The sequence below is a fragment of the Periplaneta americana genome, chromosome 14, assembly GCF_040183065.1.
Source record: "Periplaneta americana isolate PAMFEO1 chromosome 14, P.americana_PAMFEO1_priV1, whole genome shotgun sequence".
NCBI lineage: Eukaryota > Metazoa > Arthropoda > Insecta > Blattodea > Blattidae > Periplaneta > Periplaneta americana.
In genome coordinates, this window is record NC_091130.1 from 107916245 (window position 1) to 107933972 (window position 17728).

Consider the following 17728-nt stretch of genomic DNA (forward strand, 5'->3'; position numbering starts at 1 on the left):
TTTATTTTTTTTTTTGCAATGAATGGATGGATTTGTATTAGTCTTCAGAGCTTGGTAAATAATTTTACTATTTCATTTTTTGAATATTTATCACGAGACATAGGCGCGTTTGTCCGATTATCATCAAATTATTTATTAATATTCCTTGAAATAATACTTTCTTCTATAATACGTGTGCTGATAGTTTTCTGATAATTTAATTGAGCTTAACGAATGTTTGTTCTCATAATAATTATCTAATGACAACAATGCAAATAAATGCAATTCTAAACAACTCAGAAAAAAGCATTATGCATATGGGGCTATTCCATCAAATGGCCAGTTGCCATAGAAACTACCACATAGCTTCTACAATGTACTACGCAAGGCCCATAATAGTAATATGCGTTACAAGAGCGGTATGTTGAAGTTTTCATGTTCGAGGAAAAGTTTGAAAAAGCGAAACGTAGTTGAGCTTTTTTAATTTCCGAGAATTGAAAGAAAACATACTGCTCGTGTATCGTACATTATTTTGTGCGAAGATAGTTTATTACATACCTGAAAGAGGAATTTCTAATTAGTTGCAATGAAATCTCCATCTTGGTTTCTATTCAATGATGGCAAATTTGCAAAACAAAAATATCTATCTTCAACATTGTTGCTTTAAAATGTTTTCTGTGTTTACTATACTCCAGCACGCCATGATATACGTCTGTCTTTTTTTTCCCCCAGTCTATAAATGCGAACTTAAAACAAACGGTAAGGTTATGTAATGATTTATTTTTCATTTTAATATTTTAACAATATTATTTATATAACATATTGCAGTAATAACATCGGCAAGTTGATTTGTTGATTTTTTCACGGCTTCCTTAATGTTACTTGCATCACGAATGCAGTAACTTTAGGAGTTGTAGAGTTTACTTAATTTTTGCAAATATTTAAAAACAATAATTTAACAGTGCAATTTAGGTGAAATTGCAGTGGTAAGTTTCCAATTTATAATTATTACTATATTGAACGTCTCTAAAAATAATATGTTAAAAGCCTAAAGCAGTAAAATCAATATATCACTTAAGTGGTAAGAAGAGGGAAATTGTTATGTGTGTTAGGTTGGGAATACTGAATGTGGAATTTTAGACTTTCCGCGGATTGGTTTTGTGCAGAAACCAAGCAAATACGCACGATCTCGCACAAAATCAATGTTTTTTTCTTTAACGTGGAATGATCTATAGGTTGCAATAAAATACTAGCCAGAAAAAACAATCGAGTCGAAGTAGAGATGATAGAAATAAGACTCCTTGAAATAAAAACTGAACATCTGAACTTTCTTTTGAACTCTTTTATCATTACGTACCTATAATTTTGAACATATTTAATTTTACTGTAAATCATTTTTACTTATAATAATTCATTGTACAATAAACCGTAATTTATTTTATTTTATTTTAAATCCACCACCAACAGAAGCAATAAAGCATGTTGTTGTTGGATGATGAGACTGTGAGTCTGACGAAATCATTTGATTGCTGATACATGGAAGCAGAGGTGATACAAATAAAATAAATGAATGTAGGAGGGGAAAAAACTATCACTAATTAATTTTGAGCAATATTCTTTTAACTATCAGTGTAATTCGATTATCACTGGTCACCCTAGCATCAATGAGCCTCATTCATCGGTTGAAAAATGTTCGCGTGAGATTATCACACAAGATTCTGATTCTGTGGTGTTTCCACTGAATTTACACTGTATTTTTCTATAGGCCTATTTTCAAGCGAGATTTCAACACCAAAATGAATTTTACACATGATTACAATAAAATGTTTTTGGTATAGGCCTAAATTAAATTTGTGTCTCTTCTAGGCTAGTGCACTTTTCCATATTTCAACTCAAGTTGATGTTTTCTAACATACACATTAGCTGTGTTCCTAGAATTTAATCTTATTTAGATATTTATATAGGCTTATCTTCACTCCAAGTAACAGATTAAATACAACAGTCTATTCTAGCACAATACGGTGAAGCCAGACACTTTATTTATTATACAGTAGAAGCAGTAATGATGAATCTTGAATGGTGGGATGCTAGCAGGCAAAATGGAAGTAACAGATGCTCACGTTAAAAACATTTGCACTATTAGAAAATATTTAAGCCTTTGTTGCAAGTGCATTTCAAAGTGGTAAGGTCTAATACAGTTCACAATTATTATTAGTCAAATAGTTTTGTATATCCATCCTGAATCTATAACTTGTGTTGGGTAAGCTCGTGGTCCAGGCAAAACAGTGATTTTCTTCAGGTACTCCAGTTCTCCTGTGATATACCAAAAATTCTCCATCATCATCATCATCATCATCATCATCATCATCATCATCATCATCCATTACGAAGGTAATGTGGATCCACTACCCGTGATGCACTCCGAATAGTCTCTGACGAATTTAGTGGTCTACTGTATGTCTACGTCTTTTGGTACTAGCAACATCTATGAGCTGCTCATAGAGTCAGAATGAATAACGACAAATTAAGGGCCCTGCCATTGGACGATAAAAAAAAAAGTTTCTGAAAACAGGTATTACTGAACAAAAAGCATGAAACAAAATTAAACTTATCACTCACCCCTGACTGAGTTTTCATTCTTGACACAGCATATTTTAGCAGATTACAAAGGTGATCTAAACTCAGCAACTTCATGGCTCTAGATCTGAAAATAAAAATAACTATATTGTATGCAAAATACTTGAATATATACATCAAACTCTGTTTCCAATACGGGTGTACTTGAAAACACTGCATTTTAAATAGGATCATGCATGTTGAAATACATTTACAAGAATGTGGTAATGAGAAAATTTATTACACGAGTCAAGACAGAAGAGTAATCTCGAAATAATGAAAAAAAAAAAAAAAAAGTAATAAACATAGGGTTTACATACATGTGTAGTGTTCAATCATAATAGTAACATATTCCTTGTACTCGTACCAAGAGCTCAATGAATGTCAATTCAGGCCACAGAATTCAGTAATGCCATTATGATAATACAACATGGAAAAAATAACATTAGATTCATTTACATCAGGAAAACAGTCAAAGCTTGTGAAATTTGTAAAATCAAATGAAGAATGATACTGGTAGCATGAAACAGAAACATAGTAAATACTACAACAATATTCAACATAATTGTATGATAACATGGAAGAGAATTAGGCACCAATGAGGAGAGCAGGGCAGTTTCACACACTTTTAAATTTGTCTCCTACTATGTAAAGGAACAGGAAGCATGAAATTCATTCACCTTTATCTACTTCTAGTGAAAATTTCAGCGTCTTAACATGTGTTGTAGAGAAGTTATACAGAAGAAAAGTTCAATTCTTGCAGAAAATTTGATTTTTTCATCTATCCAGAAAATTCAGACGAGAGTTTCGATTTCAACTACTTCGTTCCAATGTAAGTTTTACAACATAACACACTCTTTTGTGCAGCTAATGTAATAATAACTAAAATGTGCTTCACCTATAGAAAGCAACATGACATGATTAGTAAAACAGCTGCTTATGGTGTACTTTAACACAATAGTTTGGGGCACTTTCTTACATATTTTTCTTTTATTTTTAGTAGCAAAAGGAGATGTGTTTTAAATGCATGATCATTATTTTATAAACAATGACATTATTACAATAAAATACTAACTCCAACTTTATTAAAATTAGTTTTGTTAGTATTAGGAATAGTGTTTTTCTTAGAACTTTCTTAAAATAAATCGTACGACGAAAATAATGGGAAACTAACAGATAAAAACAGAGAGGACAGGAATCAGTGAAGATATTGTAGCTTGAGCAATAAATGATTATATTAACAGAATGTTGTTCACTTAGAACTGTACATAATGCACATGCCTCTACTTTACAACATTTCAATATCACTTCAAATTATTCAATAAGCACAAAAAACTAATGATGCTGCAAGCATCACAACCTCCAACAGAGTGGAAGAGATTTTTTCCTGTTGCCAAGCAAGAACATATTAATTATGAATGAGAATCTAGAGAAAGTGACAATTCAAGTAGTTTTAAAAAATATTTGCTATATAGGCCTGCATCTGCATCTGCATCTGCAAATTATTAGATCTGTTTCAAAGTATGCCACTCTTCAAGTTTTTACTGATGAACAAGAAACTCGTCTTGACCAGTACTTGCTCAACTGTTCCCAACTGCAGTATGGTTTGACATACAATCAAGACTTATTCCACCTTCTTGGACTGCAAATAAATATGCTGGTGTTGAATGAATGCTTAGTTTTATGAAGCAACACCCAGTTTTATCCTTGAGCAAGCCAGAAAGTATGGATCTTTCAAGATAGTCTAGCTTTGATGAAACCAACATTTCTATGCTTTTTGACAATAACGAGACACTGCTGTTACAGTACTTATTTTTCTCACAAGAAGATCATAAACATTGATGAAAGTAGACTAACTACAGTAATGCCAGCCTCTAAAGTTGTTCAAGTATTGGAGCAAAACAGGTTGGCCAAATAGTGTCTGCTGAACGAGGTCAATTTGTAACTTCTATTTAATGGAATAACTAATCCCTCAGTACATCTACTTACATATTTCAACATGTCAAATTCAGGAATCATTTTCTGATTGGGGCCCCAAATGCCAACCCTAGTAGATGGCTTACAGAAATTCTTTTATGAAATTATCAAGCATGTCAAGAAGATAAGTAATTCATCAAGAGATAATCCAGTACTTGTTTTATTCGACAATCATGAAAGCCACAGTTCCCTAGAAACAATCATGTTTGGTCAAGAAAATGATATGGCATTTCTAACATTTCCACCCCACTGTAGCCAATAGGTATGGGTATATTTGATCCATTCAAGACATGAAGCAGACAAACTTTCAATAAATGGATTTATTAAAATCCATCTACAACAGCTGGATTTGCAGTGAAAGACCTGCCCTTGAGCAGAACACTATGAATGTATGAATGAATGAACGAATCTACAACATTCCAGAGTTGACGAATGAACCATTCACTCAGTTATTTTCCAAGAAGAACATTGTTTCTGCTTCAAAAAAAAAAAAAAAATCTAACCGCCTAACCATTACAATTTTACTGACAAACTTCCTTTCATCTTCAGTAACAGATCACCCTGTCCACCGCTGTTGAGTAGCGGTTAGCATGTCTCAGTAAGCCTCAGGCTGCGATGCAAGCCTTCAGGCCCCTCCTCTGTAAAAGGGAAAAAACAGTTCACCCCTGTTCTCAACAAGATATCCTAGAACAAACTTCATCTTCAGTAACAGAATGTTTCTGTCCACAGAAAGATATCCAACAATTACCTGATTCAAACTTGCACCTGAACCCAAAGGCAATCCTCCAAAAAACTGAACCAGAGCACATCTGTCTCTATCTGAAATCAGGAAGCTACAAAACACTAACAGACTGAAAGGAAAATTAAAAATTTTAACTACTACTCCTGAAAAACAAAGAACAGAGGAAATGTCAAAAATGAAATTGAAAGAAAGAAGAAAATAAACAAGAGGGCCACTTCAAATCTTACAAGACGGAAACTATTTAAATTTAATATTCCTCAAGCAACGATTAAAGCGTAACTACGACAAATGGTGAAAATGAACTTAAGTGACACTAATAATGATGAAGATGTAAGCTTACCTAATTACTGACGAAGACTTCGTTTTGGTTGAATTCACAAAAATGAATACATAAATAAAACAAAAAATAAGCAACTCGGAATTTCTTTCACGTTTCTTGCATACCAGAAAAAAAAAAAAAAAAAAAAAAACCTTTTCCCTGAAAATCAGAACAGCTTTGGGATTTCTCAACAAGACATTCGAGCAAAACTTCCACACCTTACCTTGACTGGAGGAACTGCTCGAGCTATATGTCTATTTTAACATTTTCCGTCGATTTGACCCTATTTTTCAAGAAATTTTATTTATAGTTTAAAATATGATGTATAAACAATGGTTATTTGATGGTGAAAACAAGTTCTTTTATGTGTAGGGAAGTGCCCCTATAATACAAATGACACATATTTCAGTTGTTTTCTTAATATTACAAAATAGTTAATGATAAGAGTATTAATATAAGTCCAATTTGTTTCCAATGTCATAATGCATGTAAAGTTTACTTTGGGTAATTGGTACGAAACTGCCCCATTTCCCCCCTACTATTATTATATTCTCTTTTAATACAAAATTTCCAGAATTTTTCCCTCTTGATATATATTTTATAGAAATTAATCACATATAAGGTATTTAGCAATTCATTTTATAGTATGGCCCGACGTCATGATGACCTCGCGTTACGGGAGTCCTACAGTTTATTTATGTCTAACGTTCAGTTTCGAGAACTTCGGAAGTAGGAGAAAGCCCACTGGTTGTCAGTAAGTGTAGATAAAAGAGGCATGCATAAACACCGGGGCACACACGCGCACACACACACTGTGACATTGAGTGAAGTAACTACTGCTAACTGTAATAATAATGAGAAAATGTAAATTTTGTATCTTAATTTGCTTGCCCTCTTGATAGAAATAGGTTCGAAACGTCAGTGTTCTTTTTTTTTTTCTTAAAATTTTATACTAGTGACCATGGAGTGATCTAGTTAACCAGATAATTTATTATAGTATCTTCCTCAACTTTGTATTAAAGTAATCCTTTTGTGTATCAATTATTTAGAATTCCTAGTTTAACTTATTAAACAAATATACGTGTATCAGAATAATTTTAGCATCTCCAAGTAAGTTTCACATTTCAAATCCATAAAATATGACTATTAAACAACCAACTTTCTCCTGATATGAAAAACTGCTACTTTACGAAAAAAAATCATAACCCGAAACTTACTTTTATTGAAAACATGTAGGCTAATAAAACTCCATTGAAGATCTCGAAATTGTATACTAGAGCATTAATTTAAATGTAGCTATCAAAAACAGGAGAGACGTAGTAATAATAATAAAGGTAAAGGTAAAAGGTAAAGGTATCCCCGTAACATGCCATGAAGGCACTTAGTAATAATAATAATAATAATAATAATAATAATAATAATAATAATAATAATAATAATAATAATAATAATAATAATAATGCTCATTTAAATTTAATTTTCAACAAATTATAGTAATTCGTATCATGAATAATTAATTGTTTTATAAACTGAAAACGAAAATATTGTCCATTATTTTGTAGGCTAATTTACATTACTTAAATGAAAGAAATTAACTTTATCTAATTTTGACAAAATTGTATCTACAGCAGTAAATACAGAAACACAAAACCACAATCATTAGTCATTATTTACAAAGTGAAAAATATATTAAGTATAGTTTTCGATTAAAGTTTACTATAGGTTACTTTATAATTTAAAATTAGCTCCATATTCAGTCGAAGTATGTTGTGAATCACTTTAACCTATAGTCATAACATGACTAATATTATTTGATGTAGTGCAGTTTAAACATTCTATTTTACTTTGAACTATGAAATAATTATAGTCATTCTGTCACTATCGGAAATGCAGCAGCAGCAGCAGCAGTATCTATTGCCCAGGCACATGGCAGGTCTCCATTTGCCTTCTAGCTTCCCAGTATAATTTAGAGTCCGAATCCAAAAGATTTGATGCCAAACTGTTAAATTAGTTATAAATAAACTAGAAATGGAGTGCATACGAAATAAATACTCGTATGTAATGTAATTTTTTTCCTACTTTTTATCCGCAATATGCATTAGGAGTGGAGTAGGCATTACATACATACATACATACATACATACATACATACATACATACATACATACATACATACATACTATAAGTAACAAATCTAGTAATTATAAATGATAAACTATTAATAAATACATAATGTTCTCGTTCCCAAACTTCCAGAAAGACCCTGGAAGCTATTAGGACACCTGTAAAATTCAGGTCTTTCCTGAGGTAAAAGGCGGTCAGAGTGTGGTGCAGACACCACAACCCCATTCTAATGCAGTGGTCATGAATGAATAAGCAAAAAGCTCTACCTCCATGGGATACCTATGCACCTTCATGGCGTCTAGAGGGGAATACCTTTACAACAATATTTTTACTGTACGTTCATATTAAGGGGTTTTGTACTTCAGAAATATAATACCTTACAACAGAAATGTTCTATTCAATAGTTTTATGAGCGGATGTGTCATCGAATGGAGATTGCGAGTGTGAAGGAGAAAGTTGCTGCAGTTGATGGGGGAAGAGGTGGGAGGCGGTGAAGAGATGCTGTGTGTGTAGTAATGGTGGCCTGTTGGGCAGCACACTGCTAAACTATTGATCCTGCCTCAGCAACCAACACACGCAGCATGAACTGATGGAGCCAACGTAGTACCTCTAAGGACCAACCAAACCCTATCTTTTCTTCCTTATTCTCTTAGGCGTTATAAGGCAGAATGCTACATCACGCATATGTACATAATTATACATTTAACATACTCTTTCTTTTAACTCAAGAGTAATGTATCTTCAGGACGAAGTCTGTTAACTTGGCCAACAGCAACAATAGTAGTACGCCTAGTACGGTTAGTAAAAAAAAAAAAAAAAAAAAAACACAAACACAAGAGGGGGAGGGGTTTGAAATAGTTTTGTTATTAAGTGTACAGTAAGTACCTATATTTCAATTCGACTATTTATAAATATATTATTCAATATTATAGTGAAAGAGTTTTCGATTTATTTTTTTTTTCTGAAATTTACATAATGTATGTAGGCAATGGTCAAAGAGATTTTTAAATTTTGGTATATTACATTTCAATTATTTCATGCTGTTAACTGAGACTCGTAAGCTCATGCAACAACTGCAGCAGCAGAAGCAATAATAATAATAATAATAATAATAATAATAATAATAATAATAATAATAATAATAATAATAATTCAGTGTCATTAGTTTACCACTATTATAGCGGTTCCGTTTTCATATCAGGACAAGCGATATTCGTTTGTAAGCTGCCGACCTCAGTCGCAATGTTCACTTGTAAAAATTATTATTACTGTAGCCTGACACTTTAAAACGTGTGCGGCAGTGCCACCTCTAGTTTTTCTCCGTGGTGTCTAACCCTAGAAATATTCTAATTATTGCCACCATTAACTAAGATCTGGCAACAACGTGGCAGTCCAAGTGAGGTGACAAATAGCTAATTGTTGCCATCATTAACTAAGATCTGGGAACAACGAGGCACTTTAAGTCCTGAACAACAATAATGCAGTGTTGTCAATTCAGCGATTTTTCCGCTAGATCTGGCGTTTTTTGTGTTAGTTTGGCGGGTAAAATTTATGAACTTTGTATTGCTGATATAGGAATTTAGCAGGTTTTTTAGCACTCACAGCGAGAAAATAATTTCACTTTACATTGACAATATAGCAATTTAACGGTTTCTGCACTGCTTCATAGCGGGTTTTTAAGAATCGAGTTGGCAATACTGCAATAGTGACGCGAAAATTAAAATTTTTTACATGCTGCTTGTCCACAATAGAAGGTATAGCTATTATAACTAACAATATCACAGCTCTCACTTCGGATCATACATTATGCAGTGGCTATTTACGTAAAAAAATGCATAAGGGATACTTTTTTAGACAGCAGAGTTGAAACAGTTATGTTATTATCGTAAAGAAAAATCAAATTATGTTTTGTCACATAATCGTAAACCTTCAATTGTCATACTGATTGCAAGGGAAATGCTTACAAAAGAATGATTTATTTGACGCCGTTGGTATAAAACATGTTATCGGAAGTGAAGCTTGTAAAACAATAACTGAGAAGATTCCCATATTGAAGATACACCAGAAGCTGCCCTACCTACGCCAGTGATGCCGCCAACAGTACCATAATTATGGTACTTATACTATAATTTACCTGATTGTACTACGTATCATAATACTTCTATTATGGTACGCAAAAATACCATAATTTGCTTAATATTGTAGTATAGCATAAAAATATGGAAATGATGTATTATACTTCTTTGTACAATTTAATGTAAATGTTAACAATATATAATTAAGAACATTAAATCCAGACGTTTGAGATTGGCAGGGCATGTAGCACGTAAGGGCGAATCCAGAAATGCATGTAGAGTTAGTTGGGAGGCTGGAGGGAAAAAGATCTTGGGAGCGACCCAGACGTAGATGGGAGGATAATGTTAAAATGGATTTGAGGGAGGTGGGATATGATGGTATGGACTGGATTAATCTTGCTCACGATAGGAACCGATTGCGGGCTTATGTGAGGGCGGCAATGAACCTCGGTTCTCTAAAAGCCATTTGTACGTAAGTAAGTAACAAATTTGCCAAGTGGTTCTCAGCACTTCCATTAATGTTGTTGCAGTTCAATTTTTTCCTGTAAAGTTTCCGAAACAACGCCGAGAACTCGCCGCTCAACAATGACCGAGTTATTCAGATTATTTTAACAAACACCTGCTTCAAATTATTTTTAATTATTGAGAAAATTAACTTTTTGCAGTTGCAGTAATTTAATCATAATTTATTGTGCGACCACGTGCCAGTTGTTAACAGTGAATATAGTAGTTAATTTAATAGCTGCTATGGAATCTAGTGAAGAAATAATAAATAGCCCGCAACACCAAAAAATAAATTGATACAGCATGGTGATGCTGTGAAATAAGAGTATAAACAGCGGAATGGAATTATGTACCTAATTCCCTCCCTATACGATACTATAAACTATAAACGTCCAAAACTTCAAAACATACGTACAGTAAGGAATTTGTTGGGAACATGAACGTGATTTTTGTAAACTGTGTAATGATTCCATGAGAGGAGATATTTGTTTCATGTAACCACATAAAATCAAACACGCAGCCATCACATCAACGTTGTTAACAAAGTTCCCCATTTGCAAATTTGTAGTCATGCATCATATAGGCCTAGTTCAGATGTTTAGGTTTTTCCAAACAAAGGAATAGATTACGTTTAGTTAAAAAATAGTAATTTATGTAACTAGTGTATAGCCTTGGTAATTATGGCACGAGTGAATGTTTAGCGCATGAACATAAGCGAGTGTTTGTAATGAAGATTATACACGTGTTACATACAACGTTTTATGCTATTCTAGCATTAAAATATGTAAAAAAATATATATAAATTCACAAAATATAAAGTTATGACATAGTAGAGACATGAGTACTGGATATCACGTAATATATTATGGTTACTAAGTAACCGTTTCTAAGACAATGTTATTTTGAAGCTTTTCCTTACAGGTACGTTGTATAAAAGATGACGTCACAGAATATTAGTTGCTAGGTAACCTTTTCTGACACTCAATTATGCACGATTTATAGCTTCATAACAAGGGTGTTTTAATGATAAGACTGCATAAAAATAATTTTATTACAAAAATGTTATTATAAAATACTCTTATATAAGTATTGTTCATAATTACATTAAAGGCATCACAAAATGGGTGTTCTCATAAATATGAAAAACAAATTGTCGCACAAGTAAACATCTTTTTGTTTCATTTTATTTTTTTGTATCATAAAATACCATAATTTAGAAGTGTTGGCACCATAATGAATGGCTGACAAGTTGGCATCGTTGGCCTACGCTGATCCCACAGAAGTCCAAGAAGTTATAAAAAAGGAGTCACGAAAAGTTTGGAAGTTGATGTAAGGAGTAGAAATCGTCCATTATTGCAGAAAAATGGTTCTGGTTTATTTTTTGGAAGTATGTTCCACATGTAAGCCTTCTATTTTATGGTTGCTTCGAACCACAATTTATGGAAATTAAAATGTGGATATTAGTAAATGCAACAATATCATTCTCAATGCATTCATGAAGAGAAAATCGGATGGTTATAAACTAAAAACATCTACCATATTTTCGAAGAAAGAAGTTGAAAGATTCATGAAGAAGGCATATGAATGAAAAGCATATTTTATTTATTCATGAAGGCGGTGCTGATTATGTGTCTGGAGCCTGCAGGAAGGCGAAACTAACCTGTTCGGATGTAGATAACAATAATGATATTTCTTCTTTCATTAAAATTACTTCTACTATTCCCAATACAAAATCCTTCGTGCCAAGATTAGTGTTTACAATAACGGAGAGAAATAATAGGAGTTATATTTTTTTAAATCTTTCACAAATACACAAATCTACGCCATTCAAACATTAATTATTGTCGTGTTTTTTATTACGCACAGAAATGCTGACTGTTGTATGCAATGTATAAGCATAAATACGATTGGTTGTGGACCTAAAAACCGCCGATTTCCTCGGTTTTCCCATTGCTCAGTTGGAAAGAGCGCTCAGCGCACAGAGCTGAGAGGTCCCGGGTTCGATTCCCGGTGTAGGAACGAATTTTTCTCAAATTAATAAGTATATACATGTTGACTACTAAATAGTCTTGATTATTCAATCATGAATATAAATATATGGTAAATTTAGTTTCTCTAGTAAAGCGTTTGTTCCAGAGGATTGTTGTATAGTCTACTGTCCGAAGACAGGTCTGAACTTCACAAGTGATACCAACAAGGCACCACTTATGAAGCAACTAGGTCAGGAGATAATGGGATACGGTGGCCAGTTCTTTTCTTTCTAGAGGATAATATTCCTTAAATCCATTCGGCATTTACTTGAAAGTAAGCGTGGCAGATCTCTGCTTATAGTTTGGACTTGGCTGAGACACTCTGTATATATGCACGTTACTGACATAGTGGTTAATACTGAGACTCCACTGCAATTACTAAGACATTGGTACATAACATATTCCTTTCAGGAAAAGTCTAAAAATGGAATTTTGTCACGGATTTTGGGATTTTGGATCACTGTGCACTGGTCCCATCGCCGCTGACACAAGAGGCAGCCCGACAATTTGTCACACGGGAGCTCTTGATGCTCTTTGCCAGTAGAGAACTATCGTGCACGGGTCTGCATTACAATGTAACTAAATTCTGATGATGTGTATAGTTTGGGTCAGCTGACTTCATATCGTAAGGGTGAAACCTAACCATTTTTCCCTCATTACTACATATGCCAGTGGTGATTTTCTAGTTTGCAGGTTGAATTTTCTTTTGCAACTTCGTTTCGAATTTCGATACTGACAAATACTACAAATGGTAGTGATTTTGTAACTCTTTGTTGGCAGCTGAGACAGACGTTGTCGGTACTGTTGTTCCATGAAATTAAAATTGTACTAGATTTCTGAGCAGGTTACTGGAAGCTAGTAAAATTTGAACATACTACGGTAGTAATTAATTATTACCGTATCAGTATTAATATTAATACATAATAGTTATTCCTACCCCATTATCTCCTGGCCTAGTTGCCTTATAAGTAGTGCATTTTTGGTATCACTTGTAAGGTTCAGACCTGTCTTCGGACAGTTGACTAAACAACAATAGTTATTTTATGTGTTGCGTTGTGGTTACAATTCAAGACTATAATCAGGTACGTGTAAATAAGTATAACATACTTGGATGTGATAATGCAGGTGGGTAATCGATACAAATACCATTTCACATTTTAATGGATTTCTTTCGTGTTTAGACTTTTATTACAGTAATGTTAAAAAGAGGAAAAAGCATGGCAGCGACTCCACCAAGAAAGCGTAAAACGTGTTGCGAGAATGGGTATAACTTCCTCTACTGGCGTTCTATTCTTTCAGATTTAACCGAAAGAAGATAATGAAGACGGAATTATGCTCACGGAGACAGCAATTATAACCAAATACATTTTTAGGTTAGGTCTCGTGAATCAATTGTTTAGTCAAACCAATGAATTTCTTATTGCCAGACAAATACCCTAACATGTTGATCCCTTTCTCGTATAGTTTGCCTACGAAAATATGTTACAAATTACTGAATTATTTAGAATAACCTTCCAACACAAAGGTAAAGTACGGTAAGTAAATAAGCCATTCAGTCCACCGTTGTGGCTGAGGGGTTAGCGAGTCCCGGGTTCGATTCCCGGTCAGGACCGAGTTGCCTGGGTGAGGTTTTTTCGGGGGTTTCCTCACTTCTATGGATGAACATCAGGTAACTTTATCAGGCGATTGGAACCCCATTCATCTTCGCCAATTCCTTTCCTCCCCCATCATCCTTTCCTCATCATCTCTCCCAAAGCTGCTGACTGCCTCAACCGGCCTCCGTGGAATGTAGTTCAGCGATGTTGGATGAGGCCAATCTACTCGGGGAGGAGTTTCGCCTCGGACCGACAGGGGGGCCTTGCCAAAGCAGGAATGGTAGGCCTATATGGATTCTGTCGGCTGTAGGGACCGGTCGTTAAGGGAGTCATGTGGTTAGGGCGGTGCGCGTAGGGGATCTGTGGCATGCAACTCATTCCATATCGAGGGTTAGCTCAACAGATCTCACTAGGTCGCAGTGCTGGGCCATCCGTGCCCCCTCAGTTAAATTCCATTCCATTTCAAATAAGCCATTCAGTACGTAGGACCGTGATTTTACTTCATAAGGTGATATCTGGTAACAGTTGGCAACACTGACAAGGCTGTGACGAATTGTCCCTACAACGCACTAATTGTAACGAACTGACAATGGAAGAATTGGTGAATGAGGTGATATCTTTTTTCTACAAACAACCCGTTTTTCTCATTTCTTTGTCCCAACCATGTAGGCACTACAAAATATATATTATTGAGCAGAACAAAAACATGGTTACACATAACAATGGCAGAGGATCGCTTGAACGGGCTGTATTGAGTGTGCATCGAATGCTGATTTGGGAAGAAGAATAGATATACGAAAGGGAGCTCGGGAAAGATTTAGCGCAGATAAAAGAAAAATTGATTTTTTAAATTATATATTTTTTGCAATAGCTTATTCTGTTATATCCCCAACGTTCAACATTGAACAAAAGTCTGTGTATATCCACGTATTCAAACTGTAGTCCAATCCCATTTGTAGTTCTCTCAGTCACAGTAGGCTACATTATCTCTCAACACAAGAAAGATATGCAGTATTTATCAACCACAGTAGTTGAGTGGGTATCGGGTTTATGGATTCAAAACTGCTAAACGGCAATTAAATTTTTAGGGTTCTCTCTGGAAAGGAAGTAAAGGCGAATATTGTTTTATCATTTATCACACAAAAAGCTTCCTGCTTCACGAAGAAATGTCTGCAAAACTGTGATATCTTTGATACTCTAACTAGGGGGTTCGGAGAAAAATAGGCGATTCCGACACTATTGATAAAGCTATAAAGGTTTCTACAAGACTATGGAAACCTGTGGAAAGAGCGGATATTATGTTAGATATCCAGGTTAGTGAAAAGAGATGTACCATCTTCACATGGAAATGTATACAGCTATGACTTACCTAGTGTCCGTATTTTCTGCATGGAGAATTGTGATGCACTCAGGGCACACCCAGTCTTCAGTTGGTGCAGCATCTAACTGGATGCAGCGTAAGTGGTATACTCGGGGACAAGTCTCACAGTTAATTACCACTCCATCTTTGTGACAACCCCAACAGAACCTGTCTCTGGTGGCCTCTGGTGTTGGCACAGGAGATTGCTGCTGTGGGCAAAGTTTCACCATTAATATATCAGTATTTGCTTCTATCCACCATCACCTTGATGGAGACAATGGCAATAATGACAACAGTAGCAACTACAATATTAATCACATGATAGGTATGAATACAAGTACATAAGCAATTAAATTAATCCAGTAGTTAGTCTGTTCGACAGTTTTTCAGTGAGTTAAAGGTTCCTTAACAAAAAAATAAATAAATAAATTATGGTTTATTTAACGACGCTCGCAACTGCAGAGGTTATATCAGCGTCGCTGGTGTGCCGGAATTTTGTCCAGCAGGAGTTCTTTTACATGCCAGTAAATCTACTGACATGAGCCTGTCGCATTTAAACACACTTAAATGCCATCGACCTCGGCCGGGAACGAACCCGCAACCTCGAGCATAGGTCAGCGCTATACCAACTACGCTACCGAAGGCAACTCCTTAACAAAAGAGAACAGACCAACCTATGGTACATTGAATGAGAGTTTTAAGAACAACTGTGGTACAAATCTTTTAGGAGTGCTTCTGTTCTGTTATCGTAAAACTTCCGCATACAATTTTTCGAATAACTCCTGCACTATGAAAGTCGTTAAATAAATTCTTAATATATATATAGGCCTATTTAAAACTACTGGTAGCCTTCGTCTATCCATTTCTAAGATATTTCATGTATATTTTGCATGTAAATATAGGATAAGAGAAAAATTCATAGTCAAAAAGCTATTTTATACAGGTAAAATTATCCTACAGTTAAAAAACACGCATCTGAATTATTTATTGTTGCCTTATAAACTTCTACGTCCACGTCGACCTGGTTGGCGAGTTAGTATAGCTCTGGCCTTCTATGCCCAAGGTTGCGGGTTCCATCCCGGGCCAGGTCGATGGCATTTAAGTGTGCTTAAATGCGACAGGCTCATGTCAGTAGATTTACTGGCATGTAAAAGAATCCTGCGGGACAAAATTCCGGCACATCCGGCGACGCTGATATAACCTCTGCAGTTGCGAGCGTCGTTAAATAAATAACATTAACATTCTACGTTCACTGCTTGTTATGACATATTCAAATTATTAACTAACATGTTGGTAATTCAATAATTGAACTACTTGCACTGCAAGTCAAATATAAATCAAAATACAAATTCAGATGGGTTCCATTTCATTGGTCAAATGATCATTAACCACGACTCAAAGCATTAACCACAGAAATTTGAAGCCAAAGTCTAAAAATGCAATGCCATTTTTTCTAGATTCCTTACGTAACTTTCAATATTTATAACATCAAAACAAGTCCACACCTGTGGAGTAACGGTTAGCGCGCCTGACCACGAAACCAGGTGGCCCGGGTTCAATTCCCGGTCGGGACAAGTTACCTGGTTGAGGTTTTTCCGGGGTTTTCCCTCAACCCAATATGAGCAAGTGTTGGGTAACCGGCATTATCATCTTCATCTTATTCAGACACTAAATAACCTAAAATGTTGATAAAACGTCGTAAAATAACCTACTAAAATAAATAAATAAAAAAACACAAAACAATGATAAAATTGTCTGTCTAAAAATACAGAGGGTGCCAAAAAATGTATACACACTTCAAGCAAAGAAAAAAAACTATGTTAACTATCCGATAAACACACCTGTATCAAAAGAAAAGCTTTGGAATTACAAAATTAATGTTACATAAAAACATAATGATTTTGAAAGGCAGGCATTTCTTAATCTTAATTTCTGAATATCGACTCCGTCTATTCTTTTGGTGTGCGAAGTTCTCAATTACCCTGTTATTGATGTTGAGAACACTTGCAATGTAGTCACGTTCAATACATACAGTAGCATTGCTAGTGTTCAGCCTTTCCTGGCACATGATACTCTCTGTAACGTAAAGAAGCAGCATTCTGCTTCGGCTGTGCTCGTAAGGATTTCCTACAACTTAATTTGTCTCTATAAAATTCTCAGAAATTCAGAAGCGGTATAGTACCCTGAATATTTCTAAACTCTGGCCTCATATACATTATTATTGACCGTTTGAAAACGTTATTTTTATAAACCTGGATATTGCTGGATGGTTGCGTCCAATTCTTTCGAATATAACGTATTTCAAAATGGGCTGATGAAAGCAAGAAATATGCTACCAAATGACCTGAGAATTTAAGATGGCTTTTTGCACTGGCAGTAATTACATCAAATACTTATACTGCCGCAA

At 34.7% G+C, this 17728-nt stretch overlaps 1 protein-coding gene across 4 annotated transcripts in view; it reads right to left on the reverse strand.

Annotated features, from left to right (window-relative positions):
* Positions 1-17728, reverse strand: part of Zmynd8 (Zinc finger MYND-type containing 8) — a 160546-nt gene that overhangs the window by 65584 nt on the left and 77234 nt on the right. For 3 of the 4 annotated variants that reach the window (XM_069845879.1, XM_069845880.1, XM_069845881.1), the window contains 2 exons: positions 15331-15530; positions 2599-2683 (listed from right to left, as the gene is read on the reverse strand). In XM_069845879.1, coding sequence (XP_069701980.1) covers positions 2599-2683; positions 15331-15530 — 285 coding nt within the window. The remainder of the gene's footprint in view (positions 1-2598; positions 2684-15330; positions 15531-17728) is intronic. The other variant, XM_069845882.1, reaches the window with a different exon arrangement.